The 18,829-nt window shown below is 40.5% G+C and overlaps 2 protein-coding genes across 2 annotated transcripts; one reads left to right on the forward strand and one right to left on the reverse strand.

Moving 5' to 3' along the window:
• Positions 1-9,364: 9,364 nt before the first annotated feature.
• On the reverse strand, positions 9,365-11,448 carry LOC128735533 (nuclear receptor coactivator 5). Its single transcript, XM_053830015.1, has 2 exons — positions 10,828-11,448; positions 9,365-10,769 (listed from the first exon to the last, which is right to left on the reverse strand). Exons 1-2 carry the CDS (start codon positions 11,334-11,336, stop codon positions 9,881-9,883), a joined length of 1,398 nt encoding a protein of 465 aa, XP_053685990.1. The 5' UTR covers positions 11,337-11,448; the 3' UTR covers positions 9,365-9,880.
• Positions 11,449-15,103: 3,655 nt separating this feature from the next.
• LOC128737190 (DNA methyltransferase 1-associated protein 1) lies at positions 15,104-16,786 on the forward strand. The gene is made up of 2 exons (XM_053831779.1): positions 15,104-15,296; positions 15,550-16,786. Exons 1-2 carry the CDS (start codon positions 15,199-15,201, stop codon positions 16,745-16,747), a joined length of 1,296 nt encoding a protein of 431 aa, XP_053687754.1. The 5' UTR covers positions 15,104-15,198; the 3' UTR covers positions 16,748-16,786.
• Positions 16,787-18,829: the final 2,043 nt, after the last annotated feature.

Raw genomic sequence — 18,829 nt, forward strand, 5'->3', positions numbered from 1 at the left:
AAGATCGCGAGAGGATATGTGTGCTGAGGATAACAGGCCGCTTCTTCATCTACACCATCATAAACGTGCACTGGCCACCCGAAGGTAGACCCGACGACGAGAAAAAAGCGTTCTGTGTCCAGCTGGCGGCAACATACGATAGCTGCTCGCCACGGGATATCATCGTCACTGGGGACATGAACGCTCAGATCGACAGGGAAGCAATGTATAGTGATAACGGCCAGCGATGCATCAACTTTGCAGCTTCCCGAGGGTTGGGGATCAGAAACACATTCTTTCCCCGCATACATCTACAAAACCACCAGGAGATCACCTGACCAACTAACATTGAACCTAATCGACCATATTCTCATCGAAGACCGGGTTTTCTCGACTCGAGCATCACCAACGTACGCTCCTTACGGGTTACGGATATCGACTCAGATTACCTAGCAGCAGTTCACGTGCGCTCAAAATTATCGACGGCATATACCTCACGACAAAGCCACCCCCCTCGGTTAAATATTCGGTAATTAGACAACCCGCAAGGTGCTGAGAACTACGCGCGTACTATGCGCCTTCCTCTGTGGCCAGGTACTTCGACCCTCGAGGATTAATGGAGCAGGATACGTTCGGCCATCAGTGAGGCCGCAAAACCCCAGAAGGAGAGCTAGAACCACTATTTCCGGCTAGTGAGATGCACAAGTTCTATGAAAAGGTTAACCAATCTCGTAAAGAATACATAAAGAGGCCTGACATGTGCAGGAACGAGCAGGGAAACCTGGCCACAAACGAGCGCGAGGTGGTTGATGAGTGGAAGCAGTTCTTTGATAGGGATCTCAATTGCTGATATAGCAAAAGGAAATGGAGCAAAAATCAACGTATGACAGCCTAGGGGCGTTTCGACTTCCGATCTCAAAGAGATCCGGCGAGAAATCGGTCAGCTGAAGAATAGAACCGCCGAAAAGGACCGACTCTCGACAAAAATGGCCAAGAACCATTAAGAAGGGCACTTCACTGAATAATGTCATGCATCAGACTCACCGTTCTCTCGAAATGCTACATTTCGTCATAGAATCTCGCACCAGTCATTTTGACTGGTGCTGGTATAAATGGCAAAAACAAAAATTATATTTGTTACTAATATATATAAAGTAACATTAAGTTCATAAAATGTATTCTCTACTTCTAGCTACAAAAGTCATAACAAAGTTTCTAAAAGCAAATGTTATATGTTGTAGAAATTTCAAATTGAAATTGCACGACCAGTCAAAATGACTGGTCTGGTATATCTAGTGTTAAATACGCATTACAGGCCTAAAAGAAAACATCGGATACGTAGACCAGAATCAGCAGAACGGTTGGTTTGACGACGAATGTATTCGTAGATGGAGAACGCTGCAAGGCGGGCGTCAAAAATACGCAGCTGAACTAATCAAAACGTGAAACGACATATACTGTAGAAAACCAGCAAACCCAAACCCTAAATGAACAGGAGAATGCGTTCTCCGGAAACGCGAAAGTTCTAACAGAAACTGGATGCATCAGGCAAAGCTTTGTGCTGCAAGCCGGAATGGGTCAGTAGAACGGCAGTGTGACCTGAAGGTAGAAGTAGCACTTCGACGCGAGCACCTGAGTAGCATCCAAGCAGAGAGCCATGGCGACGGGGTCGGCAATTTTGATAATGCTTGAAACGTAGAAGAGGTCCCAGCCGCAATGGTAGTCGAAGTTAAGTACGACGACTCTCACCAATTGCGAACTTATTTGTGGGATGTTATAGAATCGGCTTCGTTGAAAGATGGATGATGACGGGCTAAATATATACGCTGCAGTCAGGGCTGTCCTGCGATCAGTGCATCTATTTTGCCTATTTACTGTAACACCTTAGCCAAGCAAAATTCGAAAATGGTATGTATGGGGCTTTACAGAGTCAAATAATATCCATAAAATTGCTGAATTAAGTATTGCTCTATCTTAAGCAATTACGGCACACTCCCAGTTCACACTGAGCGCTCTTGGTGCACCATTTCCTTTTGGATGTCCTTTAGGACTGCATAACAATGTTCCACAAACTCGGTCCATGACTGTCCGTCTCAGTTTCTCGAATGCCCTACACTTTTCAGATGCTCCACTTTTGAGTTTCGTAAACAAAACACAGCTTGAGAAAAACGAAAAAGAAGAAGAAAATATGCCTGAAAAAATAAAATTTTGTCTTGTTTTTCTTTTTTCTCTGGCTGTGTTTTATTTACAAACCTCAAAAGTTATAAAAGTCTTTGCAAAGCTACAAACAAAAAAAAGTTTGTTCCAATATGTTGTGTAGTTTCTGAGAAAAAGGTACATAAAGTTTGAATATCGTGGTTTTCCAGGAGCGGCGTTTTATTTCGCCGAAGTTGTTCCACGCCGCACTGGAATGCTTATGTGTATGATCGTTTTTCGGCCACTTCCCGTGGCCGGATCATTACAAATTTAGTATCAAAATAAGCGGAAAAGACTGTAGAATCTAAAAAAAAAATTAGGGTTTTTCAAAATATTTAGTCGTTCATGTCCCCTTAAATTGAAAATTTGAAATGAAAAGTTTGGAATGTATATTAAAGCTTTTTGCTGTGAAGGGGGGGAGGGGTTACTTTGTGAGGAACGTGGAGATGTAACAATGTGACAAAGGGGGGAAGGGGGGGGGGGGGGTTAATTTTGGTCAAAATTTACGTGACGTACTAAATGGACGTCGCCCAAACGGAATCGAAAGGAACACCATTTGTACGGGGTTGTTGTCCGGCATTCTCACAACATGTCCTGCCCATTGTACCTTTCCAGCTTTAGCAACTTTCTGAATACTAGGTTCACTGAAGAGCTGCACCAGCTTGTGGCTCATCTTCTTCTCCCTGCACTGTCCTCATATACCACGCCAGAGATGGTCCTAAACACACATCGTTCATAAACGGCCAGTGCATTCAAGTCTCCGTCGAGCATTGTCAACGTTTCGTGCCCATACAGGACTGCCGGGCTTGGTAGTGATTTGTACATGATACATTTGGTACGGAAGAGAAGAGCTTGCCAGACCTTAAGGTCTTTTGGGTTCCGTAGTAAGCACGACTTCTGGCAAGAATGCGTCTGCGTATCACTTCGCTGCAGTTGTTATCGGACGTCATCAACGACCCGAGAAATACAGTCCGCCACCTCAAACTCGTCTCCGTCGACTACCACACTATTGCCTATGCGAGGTCGATCGCGCTCGGTTCCACCTGCCAACAGATACTTGGTTTTAGACGTACTCACCACTAATCTAACCTTCACTGGTTCATGTTTCAGCTTGGTATATTGCTCAACAATCGCCTGAAAGGTCCTTAAGACAATGGCCACGTCGTCAGCGAAACAGATAAGTTGTTTAGTTTTAGGGTGATTGATCGTGGTTCGGCCTATTCTCACTGTTTCACATAGCACACATGGACTAATGCACGTATATCTACAAAATCACAATGTTTTTCGAAACAAAATTAGAATGTTTAGGAAGAATAACTAAAGACGATTCTATTTCTTAATTTAGAAGAAACTTTAGAGGGCCAGTTGAATTATAATTTGATTTTTAATGACAGTCAAATTATGATCCTGGTTCGGCCTATGTTGATCGTGGTTCGGCCCATCGATGATCTTGGTTCGGCCTATTCCAATAAAAAGTTTCTGAAACGAATGTTTTTATATATTAACCAATAATAAATGGTATAAGCTTACTTTTGGTGCCTAATATAGTATCTCACTTCAATTTATCTACCTAGCAGTGTTAAATGAGCTTGTACATGGTCAATATTCTAACTATTTTGGGTTATATAAATTCAGATAATTTTTTACTTTCTTCGGAAGCATTACAAATAGTACAGATGTATTTTTGGGTAAATCTAGTATCTTTTTTCACTTTATCTACCTAGCAGTGTTAAATAAGTTAACTTTCTCCTCCCACTTGACCTCAAGGTACAACACTGATTCAACAAGCCAGGCGTCGCATGTTATAATTTCGACTGGAAGAGGCTGTAAGACTCGATAGGATCGAAGCACTAGTCTCGCAATTTTCCTGTATTTTAACAGGTGCCTTCGAAGAAAGACAGAATTTACATTTAATTTCAGCATGTTTTCAAATAGATCAGTGAAAATAGCTGCTTTTGAAATCACAACTGTGTTAACAAATAACCGGTCATACACCGACGATAGTCGTTGGTTTTTGCCCTAATTCAGGGACAACAAATAATCCTAAATTCCTATCGTTAAAAGAATAGAAATTGGCGAACCGAAATACTTTTGAAAAATTCAAAAGGTAAAGCATACTTTTATTAAAAATTATTTACGAGCGTCTTAGTAGAACTCACGAAATATCGCGAACTAATTGAAAATGAATTTCTTTTAATTCTACTATAATTTCTGCAGAAATTTGCCACGCTGATGAAGGTTGCAAGTCGTAACCGAAAAACGCGTATGAAAGTCAAATTATAGTAGAACTAAAAGGAATTCATTTCCAACTAGTTCGTAATACTATACTTTTATTGATTTTTCGGTAGAGTTCCCACAATCATGCATTTTTTTCCAGATAGTATTTTTCTGGATTGATGAGTAAATTTGCTTACATTAGCATGAAAAAATATTTATTTTTCAATACTTGGCTCAACAGCTATGAATTTTTAAAATAGGGGGTGTACATGAAAATCGGGAAATTTCCATTAGAGTTTTCTAGGAAAACACGATACCATGAATTTTTTAAATATTGTTTCATGCACAAGCCCTGAAGTCGTGTACAAGGTTGCATAAAATTCTGAAACATTACAATCCAGTTTGTACGCTTCTTTGGAAAAAATACCCTCATATTTATTGTTAAGAAAAACTCAATTTTAGGATGCTAATAATTTTGTTTCTGAAATGCATGAAATAATAAAATATGGCATAAAACACAACATTTAGATTTAACACAAGTGGTACGTACAGCCAGAAATTGGTTAAAACGTGGGCGAAGCGCGGCGCCACTAGCGGCGATTCAGTGAAGCTGATAGACCGAACCACGATCATTTGTAGGCCGAACTAAGATCAAAAAATTAAAATCGTATTTTCTCAATAAGTCGTAATCTCGGTTTTTGTTTGGAATAAAACGGTCCAATAATGGAAGAATATAGTTGAATCTATATTTTAAAATTGTTTTCAACCAATACTTCACAGACTAAAACACTTTCTAGGCGTTTAAAAAGAGAGCTTTGATGACGACATTAGAAGCCGCTTTTACATATCTTATAAATTTAATTATTTGAGCTAGTTACATTAATTTTTATGGCAAATAAATGAAGGCAATGCATAGGAAAATATTATAAGCTGCTTATAAAATTATTTTACCTTTAAATCTGTAAATATTTGATGAATTAGCGATGATTATGCTAATGGGCCGAACCAGGATCAGTTTTTGCATAGGCCGAACCACGATCAATAACCCTATTGAAAATCGCACACCGCATGCTGAAACCCGCACGTTTCATATATAACACCTTCAAGCGCGAACCCGCCAAACATCGTCACAGCATTGTACACCATCCATCGCGGCCTTAACCAGTCTTGTCAGCTTCCCGGGAAAGCCGTTTTCGTCCATAATTTTCCAGAGGTCCTCACGGTCGATAGTATCGTTGGTGGTGCCATGGGATTTTGTACTCGCGACAGTTTTGCAGGGTTTGTTGCAACATAAAGATTCGGTCTGTTGTCGATCACCCGTCCACAAAACCGACTTGATAACTTCCCACGACGTTACTTGCTAGTAACGAGAGACGTCGAAAGATGATCTGAGAATGCACGTTATAGGCATCAGTGATGAGAATGGTGATTGTTCGATAGTAGGATTACATTCCAACTTGTCCCCTTTCTTGTATATTGGGTATATTACCCCCCCTCCCCCCTGCACTCACTCCAGCAGCTATTTTGTTTCCCAGATATACTGACTATTACCCGGTGCAGACAGGGTAGCCAATCTATTCGGGCCCATCTTGATATGCTCCACTGCCATCTTTGCCAGCTGCCTTGTTGTTCTTGAGTTGCTTGATGGCTTCAATCGCTTCACCTATTGTGGGGGCCGCCGTACTGATATAGCCATTCTCCTTGCTGCCTTGATATTCCGTCTCCGTGCCATTCAGGTTGCTCATGGTAGTGCTACTTCCACCTTTCGATCACCCCACGTTCATCCGTCAAGATCTCTGCGTCTTTATCCCGACATGTTTCGGCACATGGCACAAAGCCTTTGCGGGATACATTCAATTTCTTGTAGAATTTACAATTTTTTTGAGAACGATACAGCTGTTCCATGTGCTCGCACTCCATTCCTTCCAGGCGCCGCTTGTTACCCCGGAAAAACTGGATTTGCTGTCTTCGTTTCTGTCTATAGCCTTATACGTTTTGGGTTTGGTCTCCTGCTGCAGCATCGACACCCACGCTGCATTCTTCTCATCTAACATTCTTTGGCATTTATCGTCGAACCAGTCGTTACGTCGAATCTTTTCAGTGAACCCAATGGCACCTTTTGCTACACTGTTGATGGCTCTTTTAAGGCTTCCCAGTACTTCTTGAGAGGAACTTCGTTTAGCTCTCCCTCATCCTCAAAACGTGGTCGATTTGCGAGTCCGTCTGTTTTGGTGATCTCCAGATGTACCGATATGGCAGGCTGTGCCGGAAGTAGGTACTTCGTATGGTCGTATTTCTGGAGCCGGTGAAGTTAATGAGTCGAGGGTCGTTTTCGTTCGTAAATAGGTGTGCGCTGAACTTTCTGATAACCATTCTGAATTCCTTCCTGGCCAACCTAAGCATTGAGGTCTCTGATGACGATTTTGACGTCATGTTTTGGACAGTTGTCGTATTCACGTTCAAGCTGCGTCTAAAAAGTGTTCCTGTCGTCTTCATCTCTTTCTAGGTGTGGGCTATGCACGTTGATAACGCTGATGTTGAAGAAACGGCCTCTAATCCTCTACATGCATATACGGTTGTCGATTGGCGACCATCCAATCACGCGCTTTTGCGTGTCACCCATATTAATAAAAGGCGTGCCCAGTTCGTGTGTATTGCCGCAGCTCTAATTAATGCTGTATCTATTTCTTCCAGCACACCTCTTGCATTGGCGGAACTAGGGGGAGCTAGGGGTGGCTAAGCCCCCCTAGGATTGATTTAGCCCCCCTAGAAAAATTGACTTGGCCGACCAATAAAACGGTCGGAAAAAATTCCGGGGCTATAGCGCCCCCTAGAAATGAGCGCTAGTTTCGCCAATGACCTCTTGTGGCGCTACAATCTCGAATTTGCGGGCTCCCTCAATAAGCTGGAAAGAATGCGGCACCTGAAACTAAATGAAAAAGAAACCTAATGCAACCTGATACGGCTATGTATATTTCTTCGCCTAGGACTTTCGGGCTTCATCTTCATCACCCAAGTAACAATCCAATCGCAAATTGGTCTTATTCATTTCTTATAGTAGTTTTATCAGAGCATTGCCAAGTGTATCAGGTTTATAATGTTTTTCCTCAAGTAAATTTTATCTTATTTGATTAGCATTTCTGAAGTATGACTGAAGGAGACTTGAAGAAACACTCATAAAACTGTATTATCAATAAGTGTAATTCACCTCATAAGCGCCTCATCATAGTCATTAGGATTATACTTTATCTGTTGGCTATAATAATAAATAATGAATAATAAATAATAAATAATAAGAGGCTGGGTACCACTATGGTAGTTTATTTTACGGCCTATCTAGCCGTTTATGCGTTTACCATCCAAGGTTTCAGAAAGATCAATTTGACTTATCAAGATAACGATGGATGGGATCCACTGTGCTGTCAGTGGTGTATTATCTGGACCCATTCGAATCTCTTAGGGGACTTCTACAAAGTGGTGGTCTTTTCTCTTCTCTATACGCATTGCACGAAAGTGCAATAAGGCGAGCATAGGGGGCACGATATACAACGATAGCAGATATGATTGGATTGAAGATAAATATATCTAAAACAAAGTCTGACCGCGACAGGGCCTGCATAGGTAGTATTCTAGTAATCGACAAGGACAAGTTTGAGATAGTCACGGAGTTTTCGTTTGCACTATTAACTGAATGAATTGAACCACTTGCGTGGGTTCGATCGATTGTAAGATTGGTGATGTTGTCACACAGTTCACATGGGGTCGCTCTCCCAACTAATACTCTCTTCGCTCAGCTCAGCGTATTCGACTACAATGTATTAGTTCGCGTCGCGACGCACGTAGTGAGCCACGTTTATGCCTCTCTTTCGCCTCTGCGTCGTTCTTGTGCCATATCATCAAAGGCAGCCAGTTTTTAGGTACCCCGCAGCTTGCTTGCGGACCAGGTGGCCAGGTAGTGCGGTATCTCCGCAAGTCGCTGAACAACGACTGCGCGAATGTAAATATACACAAATCCCGCCTTAGGGATGGTGTTCCGACGTTGACATGCATGCATACGAGTATACGACCACGCACGCTTTGTTGTTATTTGTAGTTGCTCGGTTGATTGGAAGAAATTTTCTTTTTGTGAAATACGAAAAAATGATTTTTTAGAATATTGTTGAATACATTTTAGCACAGACTAAATTTTAGTCTAACCGAGAACAAATTGGAAATGATTTTTTTTTTCTCGGTTATTCGGGAGTTCTACTAAAAGGCTCGGAAATAATTTTAATTATTCTGATTTTAGACTAGGAATGCTAAATTTTATTTTGTACTAATTAACACATTCACCCATATTCTGTATTTCGAACGAGTTGAAATATTTCGATCGACTTGGCAAATATTTCGTTCGAATTGTTTTTTTTCATATGAAGATCTTTCGTTCGAACCGCTGTTTTTTCGACCGAAATGTCAGTTTCGAACGAAACATAAACTCTTTCGAAATACAGAATAGGGGTTATTACCCTCATTATTGCAGGTTCACATGAAACCACCCCATCGACATCTCCATATCGAGCTGCAGTACACGTCAGTGACAGCATGTCCGGGGCTCAAAATTTGACAGCGTGCCCAAATCAGACTGCTGGCAGTTGAGTGAAACGCAGTGCTGACATGCTATCTCATTTTCGCATACACGAGATGCTGGCGGCGAAAACATGGTTGTCTGCCAATGGGGTGCATGAAACTGAGAGAACTGTTTATGCATTTACCTATTTAAATATGTTTTGGTATTTTTTGTTTTGTACCAGACTATCATGACCATTTCGTTTTCAAAATAGGATCTTCTGATTTTTGTTCGACAGATTTCGCATGGTGATGGTGATTTTTGTGCATAAGCATGATCGAATCCGGTTAAACTGATGATTAAATGTAAGATATGCTTCAATATAGGCTTTTCTTTTAAATATCTATAAAAATATTTGAGCTGTACTCCAAAATTTTTATTTACTATTTCATAGAAGCTTGAAATTGCTTACCGGTGTTCGATCTAAAATAAGAAAGAATGAAGTGTTGTTCGTCTTTCATAAAGCAAGATTATATATTTCAAACAAAATCAAACTGGTAAAATTTTACTATCGTTTTATTAATGAAGTGATTGGCGAATCATTCGTTATTTTCATATACGAGTTCGTCGCTATTTAATGTCTAATATTCAGTTTAGTTCACGATTAGGTAAATATGGATAAAACTGTAATTTCAAAACAAAACAAAAATACAGTCTAAACTGAAACATTGCACCCAGCAAAACCGAGTACACAAAAATTTTCCATTTTACATAATCTTCATTTGAATGATTTGGATTTTACACCGGTAAACTACACTTTCATCTTTTGTTTCTTTCTCAAATACATATTAAATGTGAAACGCAAGGGCGAGTAAAAACAGATAATACAAGTCTACCTTAGTTACAAGTATTTTCTAACCTAGGAATGCAGTTCTTAGCGTTTTAAAATTTTAACGCGCCACCCAAACCGGAAAGCAGCAATGAATCGAGAGCTTTCTGTACTTTGGGGTCATGTAGCAGTTTCGGTGTAGCGCTGGCAATCGGTGCAACAGAACTGGCCGAAGCCGAAGCCGAAGCAGTGCCCAGATTTGCGGCAGCGCTATTAATGGAAGCTACCGACGCCACCGTAAGTCCTCCGAACGAGGAAAATCCGCCACTACTGGTCGTTCGTACTTCCGGCTCGGGTTCCACCGGTTTCGGTTTGGGCGCAATAATGGAAGGTTTGTTGAGAATGTCCATTATTTTTCGCTGTAAATCTTTTTCACTTTCCTCTTTTGATTTCGCAGTCATCAACTGATTTGCGCTGACGGAATCCATGTCCTCGCCGAGCTCATATTTGACTTGCATTTCTTTACGCTGATTCAGATATTTAATAAGTCGATCGTACTGGAGTACTGTCAGTTGGCGATTGGCTGCCAGAAGATTGATCATATTCTGAATGGGTTCCGGATGCTTGTCCTGCAGGGGCGGGGCATTATACATCATGTGAGACGGATTGTTTGCGGATTGCGGATTAGATTGCATCATTGCACTTCGATATTTGACCAATTTTTCTCGTTCGGCTCGAAGTTTCTCTTCATAATCTTTGCAAATAAACATAATTGCATCTTCTGTCGGCATGTTGCGGTGCTCCGCCGGAACTCCGTATAAGACATTTACCGTTATGCTGTTACGTTCCTCATTTTCAGGAGTTATCAAAATGGCATAATAACTGCCACGCGACGCAATGTTAGATAAAACCTTTCCTATTGGGACATCATCGTTTGGGAAGAGCAAATCTACCGTTAATCCGTTTCTCTTCAGTCTGGCTTCAATATTTTCTGCGTATGTTCTATAAATAAAGTGACATATGTATAACATATTATCTAATAAATAATTTGATGACCTACGTCAAATCTCTTGAAACAACGATAATCTCACAGTCATTGCTTTCCGGTTGCTGCATCGGTACTCCTCCTCCTGGATGTCCTCGCATCATCGGGTCTGGATAACCGCCCATGTCCATCCCGGGATATGCACCGCGATATGCTCCACGGGGGGGAAAAGATTCAGGATAGCCACGATTTCCGTCAATTGGAGATCGATCACGAACCATTTGACCATCCGGCCCGCCTGCAGCACCTCGAGGAAGAAGCCCTTTTTTCGCTCGGTTATCATTCGCTATCTTCACCGTCAGTTTGCGTCCTTTTAACGATTTACCATTGAGACCTGTTATTGCTTTCTTAGCAGCCTCTTCGGAAGGAAACTGTACAAACCCGTAACCACGCAGCAAGTTTAGATCCGTATACGGCTCGTAATCCTTGAAAAGTTCTTCCATGTCTTGCCGGGTTGCTTGCTCACCAAGGCCACCAATGTAAACACGAGAAATAACAGGTTCTGGAACGATACTCGCTGCCATGATTGAATTGAAAACTTTCCGGGAATGATAGCTAAACGAAAAATTTTATATTACGTCGACCGTAGCTTAATAATAAACTTAACAAACACCCAAGCAGTTAAAACTTCGCTGCTGGCTTTTTATCTTAATTTCAAGTTTTGACGTTTCGTTTATGACACCAATCCATAAACAAATTTCATTTCACGCTGTTCCGCACGCCGGCGTCATAAATGGCATGAACGTCATAAACAGGGGTGGCACCAAGCGGTTTCCAGCAGGGTTGAGAAATTGTCAAAATTTTGTGGACCGAACCCAGCGGGGTGCTATCCTCGGTTCTATCCCCGATCCCTGTCACGACAGCTGTCAGCTGAAGCCGTCTCCGATAGTGGCGGTAATTTCGGTGATCGTCAAGGGTAACCCAGCGGGGGTGAAAAACAAATTTCAACATCAGAAAACCTCTCTTGACTAACCTTGAGGTAGACGACAAATTTTGAAACAAAATTTAAACGGGACTACGCATGTATTTAAGGCTGCGCAGTATGTCGAATGCAGCGTGTTGGTTTCCCTCTCATGTTTATCGTAAAAAATATAAGACTATCCAAAGTCAGAATTTTTCCTATCTTAAGTTGCCGATAACATAAAAAACGAACATCTTTCACTATCTAGATACTACATGCAACAAATTTTCTGAAGCATAAAATCCTATGATTGCGTAATTCTTACAGCTGTTTTCAAATTCGATATAAAGTCGAGCCAGCAAGCCTGGCTCAAACGGCTTCAAGGCTGTGAACCACTTCGCGAAATTTTTAACTTTTTAGGTAAAATTTGACAGTTCGATGGTTACTTCTCCTCGAGTGGTTAAAATCAGTTCAGAATGCGAACCATTTCATATTTAACAGATTGATAGTTGTTTTACTCAATAAGAGCATAATATATAAGGTGAGGATGAAGATATGTTTCTATAACAGCCAATTTATTTATTCAGTCCAGGTTGGAATTGGATGAATTTTTGGTGTTCAATTGCTCCTATTTGATAGATAAAATTTATCTCATTTCATTTCGGGTTGAATAAACTTGTTATATGTTAAACATCCATACACTGGTGAAAAAAAATTCAAGCAAAAATCAGTGAAACACATCGAAGCTCTTTTCTCACTTGTGGCATATCTCATTGGCTCTCAGAACTTGGTAAAAACTAACCATGCTTCCGAGCAGGGTTATTTTCGAAAAACCATCGTCTGTCAAATTTTAACCAAAAAGTTGAAAATTTCGCGAAATGGTTCACAGCATAGATGCCATTCTCACAGATTTTTTCACACGCATAAATTTGGGACACTATCATTTTCTCCGCGATATTTAATTTTTCTAGTGTATTTTTTCTGTGATAGGGGAAGGGCGGTAAAGACGGACACTGCGGGAAAGACGGACACTTGTCATATTTCATAAACAATAATTTTTTGAAGCAAATCAATGATGGGGAATGTTTCTATAGACTGAATTAACACTTTTGAATTAAACTGCTGATTTTTAGCAGCGCAGCTGTCAAATTTATAAGCAAAACAAAGAAAAAATACGTATATACGCTTACCGATGTAATTTTGTGTGTGAAGAAAATAGCTAGTAAATCGTTAAAAAATAACATAATCATGCTAAACAGACGACATTCCGTTAGTTTGATCCTTCACTGAATATCCATTGGAAACCTGGTAAATTTTTGAATATTCAGTAAAAAGTTATTGAAGTTTGAACAAATGATATCCAAGTCGGGAAAGACGGACACCCAAAGGTAGGGAAAGGCGGACACACAGATTTTGAACCCATTTTGCTCAACAACTATTTAACATTGCAAATACTTAAATATTTTATATGTAAGAGTAACCAGAAGTCATATAGCAGTTGGAATAGGCCAACGTTTAGAAACGATTAATTCGTCACCAATTAAAATATTGAAGGGAACCATTTTATTTTCTCGCTCAAAGGGGGGATCGGGAAGGGGGTTTTCCCAAACCAATTCTTTCCTAAATACATGATGAAATATGTTAATCTTTCTTAATACTGATAATTCGACGACGCGTGACACCTTTTTGCGAGTGTCCGTCTTTCCCATATCAAGTGTCCGTCTTTCCCGCCCTTGCGCAGAAACTCTGATTTATACATGATGTTTATAATATTAAAAAAAGCATAAATTTTGGAAGAAATTTTCCAGCGCACGTTGTAACTTTATTAGACAGAGACTTAAAGGTTCAGTTTGTGCGAAAATTGCGATCAATACAGTTATATTTGAGTAGATATTGAGTCTTTACCTTAAGGTGTCCGTCTTTACCGCCCTTCCCCTATACATAGTTTATGAAGCACTTTAATTATCAGACACATTGGTAGAACCAGAACTCACAGGAACTGACATAATTGGTGGGTCCCAAATTTATGCGTGTGAAAAAATCTGTGATTCTGGCATCTATGGTTCACAGCCCAAGAAAAATGTATGAGAATGACGTTCGTGCCAGGGATGTGTTCTATCCTTATCTTAACGAACGGTGTTTGACAGTCGACTTAATAAATTTGCTACTAACATTGTCGAGTGCAACGTATGCAGTGACTTGCTGTTTCTTTTTCGCATGTGCTGAGATGTTGGCGATATAGTTACTATATATATAGTTCGGCGGATAGAAAATCGGGAGCCAAATAAACGTCAAAAGCGGAGCCAAAAGCTTTTCAAAATCCAAAATACAGGAGTAATGTTAAAAAAACACACTTTATTTTCATAGAACTAGCCATTTTCAACACCCGCCAGTGATTATTTTTCGTAAAAACCTGCACATTTCACCATAATTTCAAATTTAATTTCATAAATCAGGGATGCCAATTCGCCTGGTTTTCTATTCGCCGAACTATATATATAGTAACTATAGTTGGCGACAAAAGCATGGCACCCATCGCAAGCGCCTGACCGAACCAGAGCTGCCACACACTCAAAATAATTTTCACGTCGAAATTACGGGAAAAGTTATGTGAATATTTTTCATCCAACTTTTCCCGTACTATTTACGTGAATTTATTTTTATTTTAGTTTATTTCATACATACAGATTATGGTAGTTTGCATTAGTATGCGTGCGTTTATGTGGAAATCAGACATATATTATTGTATTTTGGCGGTATTTTCCAATAATGTTCATCTGAAAGTGACGTAACTCCCTGTAGAGAAATTTGAAAAGGATGTGTGGATTGTTTTGCGTGCAAATACATATATTTGTGCATGCATAAATTTGGGACCCATAAATTATTTCAGTTGCTATGATTTCTGGCTTTACTAATGTTTCCGAATTTTAAAGTACTCCATAAACTATTTATGTCATTTAAAAGATTATAATATTGTCAATTGCAAGGAAAATTGTACCACCCAAAGTGCGATATCGCTCATAAAAGTGCTATTTTGCATTAATTCGTTTCGGTATCTTCGGCGCACTTATTGCTTGGAAGATAACGAATAAGTGCGCCGAAGATACCGAAACGATTTAATGCAAAATAGCATTTTTATGAGCAATATTGCACTTTGGATGGTACAATTTTCCTTGCAATTGACAATAAAAGAAAAGAAAATAAAATACTTCGGAGAAAACGGTAGGCTCCCAAATTTATGCGCACTTGGGGAAAAAGCAGGAGAGATTTTTTATCGGGATGCTTCGGATGCCTAATTCAGTTTCATACTGTTCCCTGTTGATAAAATAGTTTGTTTACAATAATCTGTCAAAAAAATAAGAATTTTTGCTGGCTACTGCTGCTGGTAAATTGATTTTGTTTTCCGCTGCAATTCAGGTCCAACAGTTATCCTGAATATACGTATATTTGTGCACATAATATTTTAAATCTAAGTCGGCGCTACTATGGCCGATGTGCGCGATATTCTGGACCTGGAGCGTCCGGTCACACCGGAATTGACCAAGGAGTCATTGCTCACCAAAAACAAAAAGATCTATGAAAAGTAAGTATTTCATTTTAAATATTATACAGCAAAGTTTCGTTAATTGGTGGTTCGTTAATTGGGCGGTTCGTTAATTGGGCGTTCGCTAATTGGGCTATGTGACAACTTGAATGTCAAAATTGTATGGAATTTTCGAGTTTAGAATTTTCTAACAACTGTCAGTCGGCCCAATTAGCGAATCAGCTGAAGTGCAGTCGTGGCCCAATTAACGAATTCAGGCTGTATTATTAAACATTATATATGATTGTTTCAGAAAAATGGCTGTCAAACGCCCGGAGGGCATGCATCGAGAGGTTTTTGCTTTACTGTACAACGACAACAAGGATGCATCGCCACTGCTACCGACAGATACTGGAACCGGATATAAACAAGCCAAAGCACGGCTGGGAATGAAAAAAGTCCGCCGTTGGGAGTGGGCACCGTTCATGAACCCGGCCCGCACCGATAGAGCGGTGTTTCACCACTGGAAGAGAACATCCGACGAGCAAAAGGAATATCCGTTTGCGAAGTTCAACAAGCAGTTGGATATTCCTAGCTATACTATGACCGACTATAATGCCCACTTGAAAACGCATCCAACAAAATGGACTAAACCGCAAACTGATCATTTATTTGAATTGGCTAAGCGATTTGATGTGCGGTTCATTATAATGGCTGATCGCTGGGATCGGGCCAACTACGGAAGTAAAACGGTAGAGGATCTTAAGGAAAGGTATTATGAAGTTGTTGGGATTCTTAATAAGGTCCGGGGTAGTCCAGAGAAAAAAATCTACTTGTTCGATGCTGATCATGAACGACGAAGAAAAGAGCAACTGAAAAAGTTGTTCGACCGAACTCCCAAACAAATTGAAGAGGAACAGATGCTGTTAAATGAACTGAAGAAAATTGAAGCCCGTAAGAAGGAGCGGGAACGAAAAACACAAGATTTGCAAAAGCTAATATCGCAAGCAGATCAGCAGCAAACTGAGCAGCAGCAACAGCAAGCTAGTGCGCACAAGAAGCATGACAAAAAGCTGAAGAAGAAGATCCAACAGCAGCCGCGTCCTTCTAAAGTAGACTCCGTGGTCAATGCGGTGGAAACGGCTGGTATCAAATTTACGGATTTACGAGGAACTGGTGTATCACTGCGGTCTCAAAAGATGAAACTTCCTGCCAACGTAGGTCAAAAGAAGGCTAAGGCTTTAGAACAGGCCCTCCAGGAGTTCAAAGTTGATCCCAACCCTCCGCCAATCGAGGAAATTTGCGTTGCCTTTAATGAGTTGCGTTCGGATATGGTACTACTGTGCGAACTGCGGACGGCTCTGGCGACTTGCAACTTTGAATTGGAAAGTTTGAAGCATCAATACGAAGCACTTTGTCCTGGCAAGACACTCAACATTCCGGCAGCATTGGCCACTCCGGTAGGCGAAGATTGCTCAACCGATGCACATGATGTTTCCGGACTAGTTTAGATAAGTTACTCCATAATTTTCTTGCAAAATATTAGTGAATTAGGTGTGATCATGTGAGTATATTGTTTTCAGTATATGGGTTAAAAAGAACATTCCATTGAAGATTGATTCATTAATCTAATGGTTAATGAAAGTTTTCAACAGTCGCTAGAAGCGAATGTATGTCGACGTAACGTATATATGAAGATATGTGATTTTTGCCTTACCCAGGCGCGCATGTCGCGTAAAATTGAATTCCAATTCGAAAAGTCCGGAACACCTTACGCTCAAAATGCAAATGCACGTATATCTTCCGTAAGCAAAGTTACTGTCTCAAGTCCGTAGAGGAATGCTGGTCTGATTAACGTTTTGCACACCGTCAGCTTGGTGTCTGCTCCTTGATCGAAGCCTCTTGCGGAGGGAAATGTAGGCTCGATTTCCAGCTTGAATGCGTCGTTTAATCTTCTTACTCGTATTATTGTCGGTGGTGACCAGAGATAAACCAACTGCGGCAACTTGGCTCACGGCTGGGGTGGAGTGGTGGTAAGCGGGTGGATTACGGGTAAAGGTGTTGGCAATTTAGACTTCATCGATGGTATAATGGATCAAAATTTGAAGCAAATTGCCAACAAAATGGAATTTAGTCAGAGGTTCAAGTTTTACTGAGACAATGACCCATAGCACAAAGCACTTAAAAAACCCACACGGTTACTTTACAACTGCTCAAAATTTATTGATACTCTGCTAGAAAAACGAAATCTGCAAGGTGCCGTTCGAATACGGATTTGTATCACTGTAAATTCTTGAAATTATCCAATGAAGTGCCGTTGCTAGCGGTTCTTGACCATTTTCGTAGAGTTCTGCCGGAAGTCGGTCCTTTCCGGCGGCTTTATTATTCTTCAGCTGACCGATTTCTCGCCGGATCTCTTCGAGATCGGTAGCCGGCACACTGTTATCGTTTGTAGCCACTCCTAGTAACTTCCGTTGTGTCTCCTTTTGCTATATCACCGTTGAGGTGCTAATCGAAGAACCGATACGTCCACCTGTCGATCACCTCGCGCGTGTCGTTAGCCCAGAATAGTTGTTCCAACTCCTCACGATCGCTGTCCTCCATCTGGCGATTTTTCCTCCTTTGGTTCATGGTAAACTATTCCGCGCTCGTCGATACTTGACCAAATTCTTTCTCGTGGATTTGCTTAGATATTTTTCCAAGCTCTTTTTTTCCTCTCCATTGCTTGTTTGCATTCCCCGTCAAACCAATCATTTCGGGAAAATGAAATCAGAGTGGCCCTCATATTAAACAAGCCTAAAACAGCTTCATATTCAGCAAAGTTAAAGAGCATTAAATTTCGAAGAAATAAAATTCCGATTTCTAATTGTTTATGACGTGTTTATGACATTTATTTTATGACATTTATGTGTCAGAGCAATTTAAATTTTTTCGGGCAGAGTGGACCTTAAAAATCCGTTTTTTCGTTATATCTCCTCCATATTTATTTCTCACAAATCACGGCTTCAGAGCACTTTAAGATCAGAAATGAACGTTTTCTTTGAAGGAGTGAAGTCGTTGGCTTATTCGGTTTCGAAGTTATAGGCATTTTTTAAACTGTTTTTTTTTTCAATGTTTATAACGTAAAAAGGCTGGCCAAGAGTGAACATGTGCAAATCTACCACCTCTGTTCAGTTACTCCTATCCCCAGGGCCCGGCATCGTCGAAACAAATAAATGAAACTGACTTTCTCTTACCTTCGCTTCATACATGAAGTGACTTGCTTCACTTGTTGAACAGAACGTTTCAAGCAAGCTTCAGTTGAAGTTGGTGGCTGTTTCAATTGACGACGGCAGAAAGTCAGGCATGATTTTTGTCGACATTTACAAGGTTAACTTTAATATGCGTTGCATTGTAGGAAATGTTACTCAAATTCAATTCATTTGCATTCATAGTTGCTGGCCTTCTTCTGAATATTTGATAGGAAAGTACAAATGAAAAGTTGAAACCGATGGTCATGACGAAGTGAAACCCGTTTTGCTGACGTTGACTGAAGCCAGTTTGGAACTGAAGCGGGGATGCTTCTGTTGAAACCGAAGCTTCACTACTTCATT

This window comes from Sabethes cyaneus, chromosome 2 (genome assembly GCF_943734655.1).
Source record: "Sabethes cyaneus chromosome 2, idSabCyanKW18_F2, whole genome shotgun sequence".
In the NCBI taxonomy this organism is placed as follows: domain Eukaryota; kingdom Metazoa; phylum Arthropoda; class Insecta; order Diptera; family Culicidae; genus Sabethes; species Sabethes cyaneus.